The sequence below is a fragment of the Megascapheus bottae genome, chromosome 6, assembly GCF_031878675.1.
Source record: "Megascapheus bottae isolate mThoBot1 chromosome 6, mThoBot2.hap1, whole genome shotgun sequence".
Classification (NCBI taxonomy): domain Eukaryota; kingdom Metazoa; phylum Chordata; class Mammalia; order Rodentia; family Geomyidae; genus Megascapheus; species Megascapheus bottae.
In genome coordinates, this window is record NC_143514.1 from 51730081 (window position 1) to 51751527 (window position 21447).

The 21447-nt window shown below is 40.6% G+C and overlaps 1 protein-coding gene across 1 annotated transcript in view; it reads left to right on the forward strand.

The window, feature by feature from the left end:
* Nucleotides 1-15280, forward strand: part of Faf1 (Fas associated factor 1) — a 286921-nt gene extending 271641 nt beyond the window's left edge. The window contains exon 19 of the mRNA XM_090334872.1: nt 15016-15280. Coding sequence (XP_090190998.1) covers nt 15016-15099 — 84 coding nt within the window. The 3' untranslated portion in view covers nt 15100-15280. The remainder of the gene's footprint in view (nt 1-15015) is intronic.
* Nucleotides 15281-21447: the final 6167 nt, after the last annotated feature.

The window sequence follows — 21447 nt, forward strand, 5'->3', positions numbered from 1 at the left end:
CTGAGGAGCAGATAACTACAGTAACTTAAACCCAAAAGAGATTAAAAGCAGAAAAAGTTAGATTAAATTTACATAGTTACAAAATTAAGGTATTGCATATGTCTTTTTAAACCAAAAAAAAAAATCACATCAAGTTTAAAGTAATTTTGGGTTATATCTGATTCATCTGATTGTTCCCTAGCACGTTACCTGACATGTAGTGAGCAACTAAAATATACATATTGCATGTAAATGTGTGTTAGTAAAATGTTTAGTTAACTTGTAGGAAATAGTTGTACATATTGCAGTAAGCGAGGAGATAGAGCAATATGGTGACACCCTAGGATTGAGTTAAGAATGTACTTCCCTTATGTTCTTTTAGTGCCCTCTTCCTGTCATAGCCTTTACTGCCCTGAATTGCAGTGATCTATTTTCTTGTCTCTGTGTTGTACTAGGTTTTGCACTCATTGAAGGAAGAGAGAGTATCTTGTTCACTATTATATTCCAATGTCTAAAATGTTTCTACCCATTCATGCATCCTTTGTTTTTGTATTTTCCATTTCACCAGGCAGAAATTCATAAGCCCTCACAATTAAGAGGCTAGACAAATTGAGTGGCCCCATTATGCTGATATGCACCCTCACTTATTCCTAGTTCCTTTCTCTCCCTCCCCTTACCATCACCCCTCATTACCATGAAAGAAAACTAAATCTGAGAATAGAAACATGGAGTCTTGGAGCTCAGTTGCCAGAAGTGACCCATTTGGTTATAACTTCCAATTGTCTTAACCAGTTGTCAACTTGTAATTTTTAATTCATAAAATATGCTCCAGCATGGGCAGGAAACTAGGCAATCATTGTAGGAAAATTTTTATTCTTCTAGCCCACTTGTATGATTCCAAGCAACTCAAATACTTGTCTAAAATATATTTTTTGAGATGTAAATGGGTTCTTCTTTCACCTCTGATACTGTGTGATTAAATGACATGGGTATTGATAATACTTGCCCTAATAACAACTCTCTTCTGAAACCATTGTCTTACTAGTCCCACTGGCATTATATAAACTCATCTTCTGCCCTTTTTTTATGAAAATGTCTCCATCCCAGGCAGTTTATGGAGACTTCAGCTTCTATTTACTGTAGCTGGAGGCTCCTATAAGCTGAAGCTTTGACAATATTTCACATTTAGTTATCTGAGCCAGAGCTTAGGATCAGGTGGCAGCTCAGTTACTTAAGGTTATTCAAATGCATTGAAAATGTTGCTTAATAATTCAGAACCAGTTTTCTCTGTTTAGAGTATTAAGATTTTTTAAACCCTTCTAATTAACCAATTCCAACAACAGTTTAAACAAACAGGGAAATGTCTGTCTGTTCTGAAAGGGCAACTGATGCAAACATATTGTCACTCCCTGTGTCTGTTCTGCAGGACTGAGTAAGGCTAGGGCCAGAGAGCATCCAGAGCCAATGCCCTTGCTGAAATAACTTGCCATGTCATCATTGACCAGTCTGTCTTCTGGGGGAGTCAGGCTATGGGAAAGAATACAGCTCCTCCAGATACCATTTCTGTGGATTGATTGAGGCTTGAGGAAGGACTAAGAAGCACTCATTCAATTATTCAGTATGCCACTGTTTCTAGCAGTACATTACATCCTGATTATAGGTGGCCAGTAAAACCTCATGTGTACTGTCAAAATTCAACCTAACTGCACAGACCCATCAACAAATAATTTAAAAATGCTCTCACAATTCAGTGTGAGGTAGAGCTGATCTTCTGAGCTAGAGCCTCTGAGATCCCTTGGCTGGTCAAAGTATAAGATAGCTATTTTAGCCAAGGACAACTTTGGCATTGCCAGAACCTGTCTTGGCCAGACTTGTCTTGAGTCTGTCAGTAGACCTTGACAGTCTCCTTGTCTAAGGAGCCTAAGATAAAGGAATTGGTTCAGCCAGAGTAAATTGGCACCTTCAGGGCAGTGGAATAATCACCTGACAACCAACAGTGAGTATTATGACTGGGTACCAGTGGCTCACGCCTGTAATCCTAGCTACTCAGGCAGATGAGATCTGAGGATTGCAGTTCCAAGCCATCCCAGGCAGAAAAGTCCCTGTGAAATTCTATTCATAGTACCACCCTAAGTGGTACTATGACTCTAGTGGTGGAATGCTGGCCTTGAGCACAGAGAGTCTCGGGGACAGTACCCAGGTCCTGAGTTCAAGTTCCACAGCCAACAACAACAAATATGGTTGCTGTACAACACAAGTCCATGGCCCTAGTCAGCAAAACCGTGTGATTAGCTAGCTCTGTAACAGAAATAAGAGAAAGAAATGAATTTAGGCCTGTCATTCAGGCCTGTTTTTATTTTTATTATTTTTTTGCCAGTCCTGGGCTTGAGCTCAGGGCCTAAGCACTGTCCTTGGACTTTCTCAAGGCTAGAGCTCTACTACTTGAGCCTAGCACCACTTCGGCTTTTTTTTTTCTGTGTATGTGGTACCGAGGAATTGAACCTGGGTCTTCGTGCATGCTAGGCGAGCACTCTACCACTAGGCCAAACTCCTGGCCCGAGGCCTGTTTTTGTGAAAGAAGCAACATTTGAGCTGAAACTTGAGAGACATTATACACTGAAATGTTTGGTTTTGGGGGAAAAGGACATTCCAGATAAAGAGGTAAAGGAAACATAGCCAAAGCGTCAAGGACAGAAAACCCAAGATATATTTGGAAAATAGCAAATTCCTATAATGGCTGCAGTATAGAGCCCGTGAGGAGATAAATATGTGGATATCAGACTAGCTAAGACTGTTAGGATCAAGACATCACCTCCCTTTCAGAAAGATTTCACTTTTTTCTTTTGTTACAAAAACAACCAAAATGTTATTTATTTAATATACATTGCAAGGACTTACAGGTTTAATTTAAAAAACAGAAACATATCAAAAACAGCACCACAGCTCAAGACAACAAGAGTCCTGTGCAGAGGTCAGGGAAGGAAAATGACAGGTAGACTAAGGAAAACACAGACAACACAGGAGAGGCTAGACAGCTCAGGTCAGGGCTCTTGGCTAGAGACTTGTTTTGCATAGGTTTCTTGCAGGCAGTTCTTGAAAGCTGTGGGTTGTGTATGCAGGTCCTGGGGTTTGAACTCAGGGTTTATGTATTGGCCATCACCATTTTTTTGAGAGGGGTGGGTCATAGGGCTTGAACTTGGCCTGGGTGCTGTCCCTGAGCTCTTCAGCTCAAGGATACAACCCTACCCTTTAACCAAGCCCCATTTCCCATTTTCTAGAGGTTAATTGGAGATACGAGTTGGCTATGAACCTCGATCCTCAAATCTCAGCCTCCTGAGTAGCTAGGATTACAGGTGTGAGCCACCATGCCTGGCTTTTCCTTTTTTTTTTTTTTTTAGTTTGATTCTTACTCAGCATGCTAGTTTACTGAGAGCAAATAACACGTAAAGTTCTTGGCTTGGTTGCTAAGGATACAGAATAACAAACAGTTTCTGTCTTTAAGTTGCTCAGTCTTCTCCAAGAGATAGTTGTATAAGTACAGGGAAAACAAACTAATGGTGTTCATATCTGTCCTTAAAAAGAATGGAGACTCAGGAGGAAAAACTGACTTGTAAGATCATACAGGTAGCAAAAAGCAGTTTACCAAGTTTAGGAAGCAGATTTGCAGTCTCACAACAGGTGCTTGTTTCCTCACTATCCTTCATTTTGAGCCCTGGACTATGTGGTCACAGCAACTGACTGATAGACAGTGAGCATGAGGAATGTGGCTTAGTAGTAGAATGCATGCCTAGTATTCGTGAAGCCCTGGATTCAATTCCTTCGTACCACATAAACAGAAAAAGCCAGAAGTAGCACTATGGCTCAAATGATAGAGTGCTAGCCTTGAGCAAAAGAAGCTCAGAGACAGTGCCCAAGCCCTGAGTTTAAGCTGCAGGTCTGGCAAAGAAAAGAAACGGCTTGTTGGGTAAAATGCTTACTATCTACGTCTGTCTTCAAGTACCACTTCCTCAGTAACCTCTCATCCTAAATATTTTTATTTCTCCTCAGCCCAGGAGTTGGAAGTTTCTGTTATAGGTTTGGTATTGTCTGGGCACTCGCTGGACCAGCCTTCAAAGAATATTTCTGCTCTATTCATGATTCTTGCTTTCCAGTTTCACAAGCGTTTGGGCAGGTAAAATGTAATATCAAAATAGCTCAGAACAAGCCTTGGTAACATTTAAGATATTGAACGTGCTGCATCTGGTAACTAGAAAATTTAATGATCTCCTGCTGTTTTGGTAATTGGATAAGTAAATACATCAGAATAAATCACACCAGCAAGTCTTTTGTATGTTGTTAGGGATTCAACTCTTTTAACTTCTGTTCAAAGCTCTAGCTCTTGAGTGGTGTTTGTGAGCAGAACTACGCACACAGGCATGCATGTCCCTGCTTGGATATTAAAATGCATTCAAAATACTCACTTTCTCCTTAGCCACTCTGCCTGAACACACATCAAGCACATTATTCCAGATCTTTCTGAAGCCAGACAGCAAAGATTTTTTTTCTGAAGTCAAATTAATATGTAGTAAGACATTTAAGTTTTTTATCCTTTATCTCCAAACTGTCTTTCCAGCCATTTTGTCCATTATAGGCCCCTATAAACCTTTGTCAGAAACATCACTAATTTACAAATTGGGACATTGCGGGCAGGGGACTTTCTTGTTTTAGTAAGGAATCATTCTTTAAGTAGGAAAATGACAGAATCAAACCCCGGGTCCTTTCAAGTGGACTTTTGAAGGGAGGAAATCTAGAGGGAAATACTTTGGTGAGAGACTGTTAGGTGATACTGTTACCAATTTACAGATGAGAAGCATAGAGTTTACAATAAGATGCTAACTGACTTATTCAAGAACATACATGAGTGTGAAGATTTAAAGCCCTGTGCTTTTTCTTAGTGCCTCCTGGATTAGCATTTAATCCATGCCTAGTGGTGAAACTGTGGGGCAAACAGTCTGAGTTTCTCAGAAACTCAGTTGGTAGTTCTAATCAATAAATAGGGTTGTTTCCTTTCATTTGTTTCTTAGTGCTTGTTCCAAAGATAGCCATTCATATTGTGAACCAATCTTCAATTGGGTATCTTCTAGAAAGCTATTAAAGAAAGATCTAGCTGCCTTCTGTGATATAGTATTGGCCTCTAAAAGTAAATTATGTCTCCTAAATCAGTTCTTTGTTTCTTTCAAATCTCTACACAAATACATGGAAGATATTATTTGAGTACTTGCTAGGATAACCATACTAAGTTGCTTAGAATCTACCCAGCCCTGAAGCTTCTGACTGCCCTGTTGGATGATGAGATCCATCTTTTAGCACGTTTGTAATCTGGGCACAGTGTACAATAACCATTGAGGCCAATTTGTACTAGGTTTCTCTTGCTTCACTAGAATCTCCATTCATAAATTTGCCTATGTTTTTATGCTTCCAGGAACTTATAAACTGTTCTCTCTAAAGCAGGACTCCTTTTATGTGTTTGAAATTGTGTCTTTCAGATCCTATGCAGGATTAATTATGGGAACTGACTTCCTCTAATACTTTTCTATTCTGTATTCTTTGCCTTTTTCTTTTTGAAGTGCTGGTTCTGGGATTTGAATTCAGGGTCTAGGCTCTGTCCCTAAGCTTTTTTGCTCGTGACTAATGCAGTACCACTTTAAGCTCCACTTCCGGCTTTTTGTTGAGTAATTGGAGAGAAGAGTCTTAAAGACTTGCTGAGGCTAGCTTTGAACCATGATCCTCATCCTTAGCTTCTGAAAAGCTAAGATTAGAGGCATGTGCCATTGATACTGGCTTCTATTCCTTATTTTTACCTAGAGTTAATAGTACCTCCTCTACAAGGTTGATGTGGTTGGAGTTCAGAAAACATAGAGCACACTTAGGATCTAGTAAGCTTCCAACAGACATTAGCCATTGCTACCAGAATTGCAATGTGATATGACAAAGAATAAACAGGGCAGCATATAAGATACAATTTCCATTTCTTTATCACTCTCTCTTTATCTTCTCTCACTTTTTATTGTTATTATAAAGGTGATGTATAGAGTGGTTACAGTTATATAAGTCAGATAATGAGTACATTCCATTTTGGGCAATGCTACCCTTTTCCTTGCTGTCTCCCAGTTTTTCCCTCCCATTCCCACTCATCAGTTGTATATTCCATTTTCAACATACTGTACAGTGACTACCATTGCTGCATTTCTTTACCCTTTGCTGCTCCATTGTCATGTTCTGACTTTAACTTCTTTTCTTTTCTTTTTTTTTTTTCTTTTTTACCAGTCCTGGGCTTGAGCTCAGGGCCTGAGCACTGTCCTTGGACTTTCTCAAGGCTAGAGCTCTACCACTTGAGCCTCAGCACCACTTCCGGCTTTTTTTCTATTTATGTGGTACCAAGGAATCGAACCTGGGTCTTCATGCATGCTAGGCGAGCACTCTACCACTAGGCTAAACTCCTGGCTAACTTCTCTTTTATTCCCCACGTAAAAATAAGTTATCACGGAGAGAATGTCCTAGGTACCATGCGCTTTTTTATAGCCCTGGAAACTTCACTCACTAACACCCTAGTAGTTCTATCACAGTCTTAAAGTTTTAGTATTAAAAGAAGAAATATTTACTCTGTTTCCTGTCCACCCTTCCTCGGTGCTATTTCTTTCCTGTGCACCATTGAGACATTTTGGCCCAGCAAAATTTTGGTGGAGATAAATGATTGAGCAATCCCATAACGGGATCCTTCCAGACTGGTAGTTCCTTTGGAATCATGTTACTTACTACCTGTAGCAAAAATAGAGAAGTTGCTCTATTTTTTGCTTATTATGGTTGCTTATTACTGTTACTAATTACTAGTTGTACTGTTAACAATAGCAATGCCTTATGTTTGCAAAGGACTTTTTATACAAAGCCTTTTCATACCCTGACCAGCACATGACCAGCAGATCCATTCTTATGTTCTCTCTCTGATACTTTGTAACTGCCCTCGTTAGGAACTCCTAGTTCATCAAAAGAAAATGAACAATTAGCTGTTAGGACTAAGTTGACAGTTGGATTCCTGTAGGGAACAACAAAGCTCCCCATTACAATAGGGACAGGAGCAGGACACAGCTGTGGAGTGCAGCTTCTTTATGCCCCCAGGGAAACCCAAGTAGTTATGTTATCTGGGTCCTATTTAGAAGTAGAATCAGAAGTTAAGAAGCAATGATGAGAACAGGAAGTTTGCAAACCTGGTATCAATTCCAGCCTTGTCATTCCTAACTTGGGCAGCCCCTAAACCATTATTTTACTTGAGAATTTATCTGTAATAGGGGAAGTAATACTAGCACTTATCTCATAGATGTGTTATAACCACTTAATTAATATGTAGAATAAGTAACTTGGTGCTTAGTACTTAGAAAAAACTTTAAAAAAAAAAAAAAAAAGTACTTACCAGCACGTGCAAGACTCTGGTGTTCAATCCCTACCACAAAAGGAATTGTGTGAGAAGTAGGGAGAACCTCCAGGAGTCACTCCATGTGGAAACATTTGTGTAAAATAGATGCCCTCTCCATGAGAATTATAAGCCTTCTCTTACAAGATCCACCCCTCCCAAAAAAAAGCTCAACTTTTAAAAGAATTAACCAGAAGCTTAATTAGCATGCATAGTCATTGGACATAGTAGGTTATTGCAGTGATAATCAAATCCAAGTATCCCTCAATAAATCACCTCCACCGCCCACATTTGGGTAGCTGAGAACGTACAGATGACATCATTTAATGCATAAGGAAGGCACAACACCTTCTCACCCAGTAGAAAAGGAAACTGGATCCCTAACTGACTTGACTAAAAAAATATAAACACTTGAATCTGGGTGTTTATATTTCCAAAGATCAAATGCAGTCCAATCCACTCCATTTAGTCAGAAACCTCTACTTTTTTTTTTTTTTTTTGCCAGTCCCAGTGCTTGAACTCAGGGCCTGAGCACTGTCCTTGGGCTTTCTCAAGGCTAGAGCTTTACCACTTGAACCACAGCATCACTTCTGGCTTTTTCTATGTATGTGGTACTGGAAGAATCGAACCCAGCCCCGGAGCCTCTACATTTTTTAATGCAAAAATTGAATCCTAGTGAATAAAAATAGCTTGTCTAAATTTACACTGCTAAGAACCAACACTGAGACTTGTATGTTATTGCCTATTATACCTTACACACTGATAGCATGCAATCTTGATGGTGGGCACAGAGGAATTGGGTGGGGACTTTAAAAAAAAAAAGCTTACTGGGATTTCTGAGGGTAAAGTATGGAATGACTTTTAGAAAATAGGTAATCCATCACTGAAAGAGTTTATTTCCTTAAGCCTGGTGAGGTTCATTGTGGTCTGTCTGTGTCTCTTGTGGAAGATGGGACCAGGCTGTCTTTCACAGTGGTGGGAGGGGGCCTGAAGGAGAAGAGGAGGTTCTTGTTTTTGTCCTCTGTGTAGAATAAAAGTAAATTTTCTGCCAGTGTGGCAAAGTCAAGGTACATAAGGTCCTCTGCCATCATTATTGTCAGCACACAACCTAGAAAATCAAATTATTGGAGCCTAGAGCATGGTCTAGTGGTAGAGTGCTCACCTGGCATGCACAAAGCCCTGGGTTCAATTTCTCCATACCACAAAGAAAGCTGGAAGTGGTGCTGTGGCTCAAGTGGTAGAGCACTAGCTTTGAGAAAGCCCAAAGACAGTGCTCTCGCGGGGGGGGGGGGGGGGGGGGGGAGGGAACAAGAATAAAATTGTTGGTTATCAGAGGCAAGAAGGCAACTATTAGAGCAAATTTGACAACAGAGCTATTCTGCTTTGAAAATGCTACAATTTTCCAAAATACAAATTTGACTTTAAAAGCTAGAATATATTTTGAGAAGCTTTTATTTATTCATTGCTTCTCAATTCCATACATTGGACTCAAAGACTCTTATCTCACAAAGTAAGAGAGGAGTTAACTAACTGGAAATTATGAGAGAACAAGCCCAGAATGCCTGTGCCTCTACCACTTCTGTATTAAATCCAGTCTCTGGGCCTCAAGACATGATTTTCAAGTCCTACTGTTACAAACACACAATTCCTCTCTGGTGTCAGTAATGAATGAATGCATAAGAGATATAGATTTTGTCAAGGCAATTGCTTTTCCGCAAAAGGGTGCATTGCCATTTCCATCCTCAGAGATAAGCAGATACACCAGGCAGGACAGACTTCAATCCAAACTGTCCCTCTTCCTTGCGGAGGAGTTAGGCTCCCATTGTAAGTTCAGTTAATTACCAAGGTTAGAAAGGGAACTATTCTTTCTTATCAAGGGTTTACATTTTTCTCCTCCTGGCTGCCTGAGAGTGGGGCTGGGAACAGGTAGTAGTTGATAGATTCAGTTGGAGGAGGTTGATGAGGTCATGGAAAGCTCCCACTTCAGGGGTCTTATTCCTATTTAACTTCGTTATAACGATTTATCTTCCCACCATGGCTAGCTGGTCATAAGCACACCTGGCAGTTACAGTTTATTTTTTAAAACTCCTTTGATAAAGATTTATCTTCCTAACATGGCTGGCTAGTCACAAGCAATACACCTGGTGGTTAAGTTTGTTCTTTTAACTACTTTGACACAGGATTCATCTTCCTAACATGGCTGGCTAGTCACAAACAGTACAGATAGTAGTTACAATTGAAGTCAAGAACATAATTTCAGGAAATATTAATGCTAGAGGCACTTGGTTTTGACAAAAAGGACTGCTTTTTTCATACCATTGCAGTACTTTTTTTTTTTTTTTTTTTTTTTTTGCCAGTCCTGGGCTTGAGCACTGTCCTTGGACTTTCTCAAGGCTAGCACTCTACCACTTGAGCCTCAGCACCACTTCCGGCTTTTCTGTATGTATGTGGTACCAAGGAATTGAACCCGGGTCTTCGTGCATGCTAGGCAAGCACTTTAACCACTAGGCCAAACTCCCGGCCCTGCAGTACATTTTTCTATAAACTGTTAAGTCATATTAGGAACACAAAAAAGAAAAATCAAACCTAGCATTTTTTCTTAAATATAAAATATCAGATCCAAAACTTTCCTTTTTTATTCAATTTCAAAACAAAAGCAATATCTTAGCATAATTAACAGAGAAGCGTTGATTAGAGTACTTTACCTACATGACTGAATTAATGTATGTGTAAATATCTCTTAAACTGTAAAGTGCTATGCAAATTACTCCTGCTGCTGTTATTTTTAGTATTCCTCATCCCCTTCCCTACATAGTCATACTATTGTGTTTAGACTCTAGTATTAAAATAAAATTGATAGGCAGAGTGATGTGGCTGTAGCCAGGCACTGGTGGCTCACACCTGTAATCCTAGCTACTCAGGAGGCTGAGACCTGAGGTTCATGGTTCAAATCCAGCCTGGGCACAAAAGTCTGTGAGACTCTTATCTCCAATTAACCACCAGAAAACCAAAAGTGGTGCAGTGGCTCTAAGTGGTAGAGCTCTAGCCTTGAGCTGAAAAACTCAGGAACAGTGCCCAGGCCCAGAGTTCATGCCCCACAACCGACCAAAAAGAATGTGGCTGTGAGGAGTTCCAAAACAAAAGTCAGCAACCCCAGAATAGCATACTACATCTGCCCTTAATCAAGGTATGACCTGGGCTGCTACTTGACCTATCTGAGCCCCATATTTACCCACTTGTGAAATGAAGGCTTGAACTGTATGGTATTTTAGGAACATTCTGATCCTAACATTTTGGACTCATAGTGTGACTTCAAATAAAAATCTGTTGTATGGATTCATATTTTTCTCAACAGCAATATCATGCATTTTAAAAAGGAACCAAAACCAGGGAAATTATCAAATAAAATATATAAGCAATTTTAAATGCTGAGAAAGTATAGGAAAGAATAGCTTTAATCAGTAGAAAATGTAATCTGCTTTTGCTAATATAAACATTTTCCACAAAGCCAATTTGTTAAAATATTAGCTTAATGAGAAAATATACCCATTCAGCTTTCCTAAGTACAGTGAAAATGGCAGAATGATTGGCTTTACTCTTTTAACTGAAGACAAAATCAAACTGTACTTCTTATCTAAGAACACCCTCTCCACTCCAAGAAGTCCCAAAGGATAGGATTTTCTGTTGATTTAGAGGGTCAATAATTCTGCAAAGTCCCAAGTAAATGGCAAAACACAAGTTCAGATTGGGTTTTTGTATTCGTATTTTATAAACATTTCAGGATCTTTTTAAATGACCCTTGACCTTTTGCCATTCTTTAAATGAAGATCTTATGTCCTGGAAGCTTGGTCAGAAACAAACTCAGGGCATTCAACCTCTTTCTCCATGTGGAGCCCACTATCAACAAATAGATCTAGCAATGGAATCTATTAAGTGGATCCCAAAGCTAAATTGCCTTGATTAACACTCCAACTCTGCCCTTCATAGCTTTGAGACTTTAGGCAAGTTACTTGGGCAAATTATCTCAATTTTTCTAACTACAGAATAGGGGATAATCATCATCTCTAGCTCAGCCTATCTCAGAGGATTTTTATGAAAACTAAACACTTTATTTAATAAGTGCACAAAGTGCTTTAAACAATGTTTGATGCAAACTACGTGCTGAATAAATGTTGGCTATCATTCTCATCTGCAAATATGCCTCTAATGCATTTAGGAGGGACATAGAGGATTACTGTTATTATCCTGAACTTAGGAGTCAGACAGACCTGAGTATGAAATCTTAGTATTCTGCTACAGAGGGCAAGATAACTTTTCTGTCTCCACTTGTGAATGGCAGTGGTGTCACTGAGTTATTGTGAAGACTAGTTAAGGTGCTGCAGGAGAAGTAGAGCAAGCACATCATAGCTGTTGCTATCATGATTGCGAAGGACAAGAAGAAAATTAAGACCAGAAGGGAGGAAAAAAAGAAAGAAGCACTATTAACCATGGTAGCTGCTGTTGCTGCTTCTCAAAAGTTCTGAGTGGCTGAGTTCTTTCTGCTGCTCTTGGATTTTTGCCTTCCAGTCCTAGCTCTTGCCCTCTCACCGAGCTCATCTGCTTTGCCTTTTCTTGTCAGCTTTTGGATAGGCAGAGTACCAGCACAGCCGCTTCCTGCCAAATCAGGCCCCCTCTCTCCACAGCCAGTTCTGTCCTCGGATCTTTCTTGGAGGATACAGATTTTAGGATCCTCCCTAAGAAGTTCCTCTTGGTGTGCTTTATTCCTTCTTGAATGAGATCTTGCCATTGCTATAGGATGGTTTTGCAATGTGGCCACTTCCTACATCTGCCTAGTCTCTCTTCAGTCACTTTAAGCCAGGCAAGAGAAAAAGGAAACAGATTACTCTGGCTTACTTTGAAACTCTTCTGAGAATCCCAGGTGAAGGGGTAACTGCTTGCTGTGAGACACCAGAGGGAGTACCCTAATAGAACTATGTTCAGTCTGGTGCTAATAGGGGACCCATACCAGAGATGAGAGTGGGAACCAGAACTAGAAATAAGGGTCTCCAGAGATGGAGGCATTAACCAGCCAGGGAAAGAGAACATTCCAGTTAGGCAATGGATTAGAAACAAGGCAACATGATGCCTGGGCTCTAGGAGGCTGAGAGGATGAAGCTTCAATTTTCAGTCCAGTTTTCAGACCAGCACTGGAACCCAAGGAGCACCCCATCTTGTAATGGCTACCAACTGTACATTTAACCACCCCAACAACCTACAAGAGAAAGTAGGATTCCCATTTTTATTGGTGGGAAAGCAGGCTTTCAAAGTTTATATAATTTCTTCAAAGTCATAGGTAATAAATGACAGAGCTAGGATTTAAATATAGTTTTGCTTCACATGTAAGCCATTATTCTACAGATAAATCTTTTTTTAAGTATATCACCTTTAAAAAGTAACAGCTATCATGTAATTCAATTGTTTTGCATGGTTGTATGGACCACATGAAAATAATATAAAGTACATGTCAAAAAAAAAAAAAGATTCCTTCTTTCCGAAGTCCAGTTTGAAATGACTAGAGAAAAGTCACTTATTTTTCTCTTGGACACTATTTCCTGATGTGAAAAATGGGTGCAATAACGTTGTATATTGACAGCCCCAGCAAAACACACTGCAGGCCTGATGTTCCAGTCTCTTTTGCTGCCCAGCACATCTTTTCTGCTTGTACTCACAGATTTGGCACTATTATGGTTTTGGTTTCTCCCAGCAAACATCATATTTACAAACCACAAATAACAAAGTAGAAGATGCCGGAAGAGCTCTGGCATGTTAATTAAGAACAATAGCGGAGGCAGCTGGGCAGAAAATGCCAAAGAGTCTGAGCAGAGGCAGCATAGCTCTGTTTGTTGACAGAAGCCAGTGCAGTATTGTACATTAATTGGGGAAGTGGGTAAACATTTGTCGGCAGCTTGCCCCCCAGTGCATTGGAAGACATCAGGCTGGGCCCTCACTACTGCCTTTCCTGCCCATCTGCCCATAATCTAGAGATACTGGTAGAGCTGGCTTTGCCCTGGGGTCCTTATAAGTAGAGCAGATTCTTAGGGCTGATGTGTCTCCTTAATGGCCCTCCTGGGCATACTAAGTTTCCATCTGAATATAGTCAATGATAGTGTTTCCCCTTAAACTTACCAGCCTGCCTATGATACCCAGCTTTGGTCTCTGGGGGTTCTCCCTCCCTCTAGCTGGAAGAACGTAGAAGAATCAAGTCATTAGGAGTGGCTTGAGTTGAGCAGAAAGCAAAATTGCCTGCCTCAGGTGCTGCAGTCTTTGCCTACTTCCCAGAGCTCCTCTAAAGAGCAGAGTAAGCATCCTCGGGCCTGATGAGAGACTGGCCTTTCTTCACACACTTCGAGCCACCCATTTGTCTGTGTGTCCAACTATCTTTACAGTTGCTCTCACACACAGAGCCCCATTATTGGCACCTGGTCTGTGCCAGATACTGCTAATTATATTTTTCTCATTTAATCCTCGCATCAGTTCTACAAGGTTGATACCCCAAAGCCACAAAGCTGATAGCCAACACAGCTGTGATTTAAACCAGAGTTTTTCTAGTTCTGAAGCCTGTGTTCTTTCCATTAAACTAGTATCTTTAAAACTCAGCACCTGATTTGGGGAGATCTTGATTCAGGAAGAACCTTACACATGCTAGGCAAACACTGCTATTGAGTTAGACCCCCAATTCCTACTCCCTTTAGATAAACAGGAAACCTTTCTCATTCTCTCGCTCTCCCCCTCTTCCTCTCTCTCTCTCTCTCTCTCTCTCTCTCTCTCTCTCTCTCTCTCTCTCTCTCTCTCTCTCTCTCTCTGTCTCTCTCTCTCTCAGAAAACTTTCATATACCATCCCTCTTCTGGCTTAGAAATGTAGAAACCTAACTTAGGATTTTTGTATCCCATGGTACCAAGAAGATTTTTGCCTAGCTTTACTTTCAACAGTTTATATTTTTCCACTTCTAGAATATAAAGTTGTGTTATTAGGTAACTCATATTTTTCAAACTAAATATATTCCCAACAAGAAGATCATGGTATACCTCCCTACAAAGCCACCCTTCCCAGGAAGATGCGGTTGTCTTTGAATATGGTGAAACAGCCTTTCTTCACTTTACTATATGTAGTTTTAGTAGGAATAGTCTTATTGCTTATCCATCAGTCTTCCTTGCCTTAGCAAGCAGAATAGATCTGCTGTTATGAGTTAGCCAGAGGCCCACAGGATGCTATTCAGCTGTTGAAGGAACATCTTTCCCAAGTGCACAGGAGTCAAAGGTACTATCCAGGAAGAGACTGAATCTCTAGAACACATGCCTTGAGGTCAGTGATCGTTCTTCCACTAAACTTGACCTATATGAGAGTCATGGTTTGCTCAGATAGGAAAAGCAATACCCACCTCACAGGATTCCTTTGAAACTAGAACAAAATAAGGAGAAAATGTTCCCTTGAAAATGCTTGTTCTAATGTGTAGTAGGCTCAAAATCAGTGCACACAGGTGCATCGAATGCTTTGTAGACAAAATTATTCTTGTTCTAGACTTTTAAATGTGTATTTTCTTTCTTTTCAGGTAACTCAGCTGGACCCCAATAAATCTTTATTGGAGGTAAAATTGTTTCCTCAAGAAACCCTTTTTCTTGAAGCAAAAGAGTAAACACGGCTCAGCGGTGGAACCAACCATTCCTTGACAAGCCACTCACAGCCCTCGTCAAGAGATGGGCTCCTCGCCAACCCGCCCACATGCTCGTCTCACTCAGTTCAGTGTCACACTTCTGCCTCTTGCAAGATTGCTGGAAAAAAAAAAGTAATAATAAACATAGCTACTTAAAATTTCCCATCCATGAGTATATGTTCCCAACCCTCATTATGAAGAATTACAATTCTACCACCTGCCCCTCCCTTGCACTTTGCCCTGTTCAATGACCAGTGTACTGTTATGTGTGATCACTAGTAGTTTTTACTTCTCCAGTGCCCTTCTTTTCCCCAGTGTCGTATGACAGTTCTTTCTGTCTTGTGACACCAGGATGCTGTGTATTTGATATGTCTCATTCAGCCAGGACTTACACCTCTGCCTTTTTATTTTCATGACTGGATCTCTACTCTGTCACGTAATTTTAAGAGGCAGGAGGAGAAAAAGTCAAATCGGACATTCTTGGCATGGAGATTAAACATTGTCATAGGAAAAAAAGAAAGCATATCATTTTTGTTGGTACTTTCTGACTCGATTACTAAGATGTAAGATTTTGTTTGAGGACTATTTTGACATATATGCAAGATATTTATTTAATACCGCTGCCTTGGGTCTCCAGCCTCCATCTAGGAGGTATTTACTATTCCACTGCAACATGGCAAAGTATTCAAGTACACGATGTGATTGCTGAGGTGTAGTGTAAAGAAGATGGTTCTAAGACTTTGGTATCTCACCCAGCTGTGAGAAGCTGCTGTTACGTATGTGTTGAGTCATTACAGCACCAATGATGGTGCTGAGCCATCATTGTATACTGAATACAATATTCTCTTTTTTTTCTCCCTCTACTCCTCCATACGTTTGGCCTTTAAACGTGGTGCTTTAAGCACCATGTCTGTGGTCAAGATCTCAGTACCAGAGATGCCATGGGACATTTGAATTCATTTCATGTTTAATTTAATGCCATGGGGCATCTCCTTGACTAAGTAACTTGTTCTACTTTTAATATTAGACTTTTAATATTGGACTCCTATCTCAAATGAAGAGATCTCATTCTGTGGCTGAAAATTCAGATTTCATGTATTTAAGAGAGAAAATTCGGGGCTCAATCTAGAAGCTAACATGTGATGCCTGTATCTACATTTAATAATTTGAGGTTTGGTTTAGTAGATTTGAATTTTGTAATCTGTGGATTTGGAGTTTGCAGTAGTTCATAAGAACTATCTTTATACAAACTTCATAGCCAATGATTTCCTTTTAGTCTTGAAATGTTTTCCTATGTCTTTATCTTAGAAGTTGGAAATACCAACCTGAATATTTTCTAAACATAAATGCTAGGTTTGCTCCCCTGGCTCCCCTGGGTTAGAAAACGCTAACCAAAGCTGGAAAGATGTCTGATCATTTCCCTCTACCCAAAAGTGGATAGTGGCCAGGAAAATTCCATCAACCTTTCCTTTCACACTCTACCAGAGATCTCCCCCTGAGACTCTCTTTAAAGAGATTGTTCCTAAAAGACTGAGTTTTATCTGCTTACATGTAAGCTTTCTCCAGTCCCACAGGTCTCTCTAGGGAGGTTGAGAAGAAGACCTACCATGAGGAGAGCTCTCCTTTAGCGCTTCCTCTCTAGCTCTACTTCCTTTCTAACTGGCTCCACGAGAGAGTCAGTTCCAGGACATTTGGGCACCAGGTGGACATTGCCTCTGTAGCTGCTGTGGAAAAGACACAGCACCGAGCCCATGCCATATTCAGAAACAATAGTGAGGGTGCAGAGAGGGGTTTGAGAGAGGGGTCTCTAGGTTCACTTTCATGTTTAACCTGTTTCCATCTGATTTAGGTTTGGCTTTGTTCTATGGTTCCCTCCTACTTCACTTCTGTATACCAACAACATAGACTTTACTCTGAAACCAATTTCAAAAAGCTATTAAATGTTAACTTGAATGTGTGTGAAAATGAAAAACCCTTTTTCAACCTTGTCTTGGAGAGTTCTCAGTCTGGCCTGCTCAGCCCCATAAACTCCTGTAAGCCCCAAAGCAAGGAAAGGCATCAGCTGATTGTCACTGTTCACACATGGTATTCTCATGCATTTTATACTTTCCTACCCAGGCACAACACTAACATGAATTGCTTTCACCACAGAATTAGCAGTGCCTTCTCAGTTCTTACTCCTATCCTCACACTTCCATGGCCCATGCATCCCATCAGTAAGTCAACCAAAATGTTTCTCAACATTCTTTGCCCAGCTGTTCACAGTGAGCTTCGTGGCTCCTTGTCATCTCCCCATTCTACTATTCTAGTTCACTCATTTGGGTTCTTGGGTTATCCGTTATGAGTTTGGAAAATTAGTTTCAAAGTTTAAGGAAATAATGCCACTTTCCCGTTGTCTTTCAGAAGATAGATTTTAGAGGTTTCTGGTTTGGGGTGTTACCAGGCTCGGGTACTGTTTTATGAACCATGCTGATATTCCTCTCCAAAATGTAAGCATCCACAGTCTGAGCTGTATGAGATTTTTTTTGGAGAGGGGTAGAATTCTTAAAAAAAAAAAATTAAAATCAAGAATTTTCTTGGTTTTTATACTTGTAAAAATAATACATCAAATTGCAGAGACTTTGTGGTTTTAAAAAAAAGGCTCTTTCTAATGTCTAATACCTTTTGGGGGGTTATTCTCTAATATAGGAGAAAAAGATATGCATTTTTATTTATTGAAGTCATTACAAACATGAAATATACCTAAGAGCAGTGGCTCATACCTGTAATCCTAGCTACTTGAGAGAAGGATCATGATTCAAGGCCAGCCTAGGCAAAAAGCTGACAAGACCACATCTCAACCAGTCAACCAGTAAAAAGAAGGACGTTCATCCCATACCTTCCTATGCCAGAAGCATACTAACAGAAGAGAAAAGATTAAAATAATATAAAACAAAACCAATGACAAAGTTAAATACTAAGGAGATCTACAGTTTAATAATATCCATCCTATACCTTGAGACATTCCGAAACATATTCCATTCATCCATAAACAGTGGGATGGATTATTAAGAAGTTGTACATAGGGCCTGGAGTTTGGTCTAGTGGTAGAGTGCTTGCCTAGCATGCACAGAGCCCTGGCTTTGATTCCTTGGTACCACATACATAGAAAAGAGAAAAAGCTTGGGGGCCGGGAGTTTAACCTAGTGGTAGAGTGCTTGCCTAGCATGCACGAAGATCTGGGTTGATTCCTTGGTACCACGTACTTAGAAAAAGCCAGAAGTGGTGCTGAGGCTCAAGTGGTAGAGTTCTAGCCTTGAGAAAAATCCAAGGACAGTCCTCTGGTCCTGAGCTTAAGCCCAGGACTAGCAAAAAAAAAAAAGAAAAAGAAAAGAAAGAAAAAAAGCTGGAAATGTTGCTGTGGCTCAAGTGGTAGAGCACTAGCCTTGAGGAAAGCCCAAGGACAGTGTTCAGGCCCTGAGTTCAAGTCCCAGGACTGGCAAAAAAAAGTTTTACAGAAGCCTTATTTAGATGTGGGAGAAGGTATTCCTTGTTTCCATTAACACCATTACCGATTCACTATTACCCATCCCCTCAACCACTCAATTATCCAGTCCTGAGCTCCACAGATGAATGGGGCATAGAAGGCCTTCAATTCGGTCCAGAGTGACACACAGGCATTGCACTCTACAGATGTCACTGTCTTCTGTGAACCTTGAGTCTGCCATTTGGACACTATAACCTTAAGGTGAGTAACTTCTCTGAAACTCAGTTTCTTTTTTTTTTTTTTTTTTTTTCTTGCCAGTCCTGGGCTTGAGCTCAGGGCCTAAGCACTGTCCTTGGACTTTCTCAAGGCTAGAGCTCTACCACTTGAGCCTCAGCACCACTTCTGGCTTTTTTCTATGTATGTGGTACCAAGGAATTGAACCCGGGTCTTCGTGCATGCTAGGCAAGCACTCTACCACTAGGCCAAACTCCTGGCCGAAACTCAGTTTCTTAATAAGTCTCATTTCCCACTGTTCTTCCATGGACTAAGTTTTATACCCAAGAATGGTTTTTGGAGCCCTCTACTATTGCATTTTTCTGGGAAGTGAAATTGTATTCATCAAATTTTAGTGGGATCTGACCAAGAAAAAAATAAAATGAAAAAGTAGCCATCATTTACACTATACACACAAAAATCAGACCATTTAGGAGTGGAACCTGTCCATTCTTTTTCACAAGCCATACTTTTGTCTAAAAGAACCTCTCTAGAGGGTGAAATGCAGCCAGGAAGTTCTCTTAACTTGAACCTCCAGAATTTAATATCTCTCTTGTTCCAAGTAGCTTTGGAAATGGAGATATGATTTAAGTAGTAGAGTAACCAGCCATGAGCTGAAAAGGCTGAGCAAGAACTCAGGACCTTGAATTGAAGTGCCAGTACAGCTCCCACCCACCCCCCAAATAAAACAACTTTGAAAGATGACCCTTAACACCCCACTGGTCACAAACCCACTGCATTTTGAAAATTCGTTCTGAAAGGAAATATCAGTAAAGGAGATTTGATCTCATCTTCAGTCGTCACTCTGTACACCATCTGTTAATTGTGGCTGTTGGTTTTTACAAGCCAGTGTAAGGTGGCCTCAGCCAGGCACTGTGGCTCATGCCTGTAATCCTAGCTGCTCAAGAGGCTAAGATCTGAGGATCAAAGTTCAAAGCCAGCCCAGGCACAAAAGGATCTGAGACTCTTATCTCCAATTAACCTCTAGAAAATGGGAGGGGGGCTTAACTCAAGGGTAGGGTTGTAGCCTTGAGCTGAAGAGCTTGGGGTCAACACCCAGGCCCAGGGGTAGGGTGGTAGCCTTGAGTTGAGTATCTCAAGAACAGTGCCCAAACTGAGTTCAAGCCCCATGACTGCACAAAAAAAAAAAAAACACAGCCTCTGGAGACATATTACCTGGGCCCATGCCACTCCTCCTGCAGAAGTTACCTTCTTCTGTTTCCATTTTTCAGCTTTATTATAAAATGGACATGATGACAGTATCTAGTCGATAAGGTCTTTTGAAGATTGAATGTAAAGCAGAACAGCTGTTACTGATTCTCTGATTCTGCAAGTTCATATAATTTTTTAAAGTAAGTTATCGTTGCAGTGAGAAGTAGCAGTTCATGAGAAAGGGACATCAGAGGAAGAGTAGAAACAAAAAGTCCAGGAGTTATATTAGGACTTTAGGAACCATCAAAGAGCCCAGTACTACACTCAGTTATAGAGCTTCACCTTATGAGTCTGTGATGTGGATGCTCTTGACCCTCTTTCAGAGAGATAGCATGCTCAAAGACAAAGCAATTGACCAAACCCCAAAACTGACAAAAAGCAGAACAGTTGTGCATCATCTGTGTCTGTGTGTGTTTGTGCACACTCGCGTGTGCATGCACACTTCACCTTGAACTCAGAGCCTATGAGCTGTGCCTCAAGGCTGGCACCCTACCACTTGAACCACAAGCCCCATTTCCATTTTTTTTTATGGGTAATTGAAGATAAGCACTTCTTGCCCCATCTGGCTTTCAACACCATCTTCAGAGCTTAGACTTCTAAGTAGCTAGGATTAATTGCATGAACTGTAGGGTATACTTTTGACCCTAAAGACTGGTGTGTCTGTGACAATGATGTACTGCATTCAATAGGAGTAGAACATACTCCCATACTCAGTAAGTTTTAAAGTGCTGGTAGATGCTCAGAACAGCAAAGTCACATTTTTGGAGGAAATTCACTGGTGACTGATTCCCTAAGAGTTAGTGCTGCTCTTACATAGAAATGTGTCTAGGAGCTGACATTTAACTAATGCCTTTTATTTTTAAGTATATGCAATGACTTAAGATGTCTCCAAAGTCCATTTCCTGCTCTCTCATCCTTTAGTCACACTGCCATTTCTCCCCTTTATCTTCCCACTAGAATTTCAAAATTACAGGCCGGGAGATGGGCCTAGTGGTAGAGTGTTTGCTTAGCATGCACGAAGACCTGGGTTTGATTCCTCAGTACCACAAGCATAGAAAAGGAAGTCAGAATTGCTGCTGTGGCTCAAGTGATAGAACTCTAGCCTTGAGAAAGCCCAAGGACAGTACTCAGGCCCTGAATTAATACCTCAGTACTGCAAAAAAAAAAAAAAAAAAAAAAAAAAGGAGGGGAGGGTTGGCCTAGTGGTAGAGTGCTTGCCTAGGATGCACGAATAGCCAGGTTCTGTTCCTTGATACCTAATACATAGAAAAGCCAGAAGGGGTGCTGTAGCTAAAGTGGCAGGGCCCTAACCTTGAGGAAAAAGCCCAGGGACAGCGCTCAGGCCCCGAGTTCAATCCCCAGGACTGGCACAAAGAAAA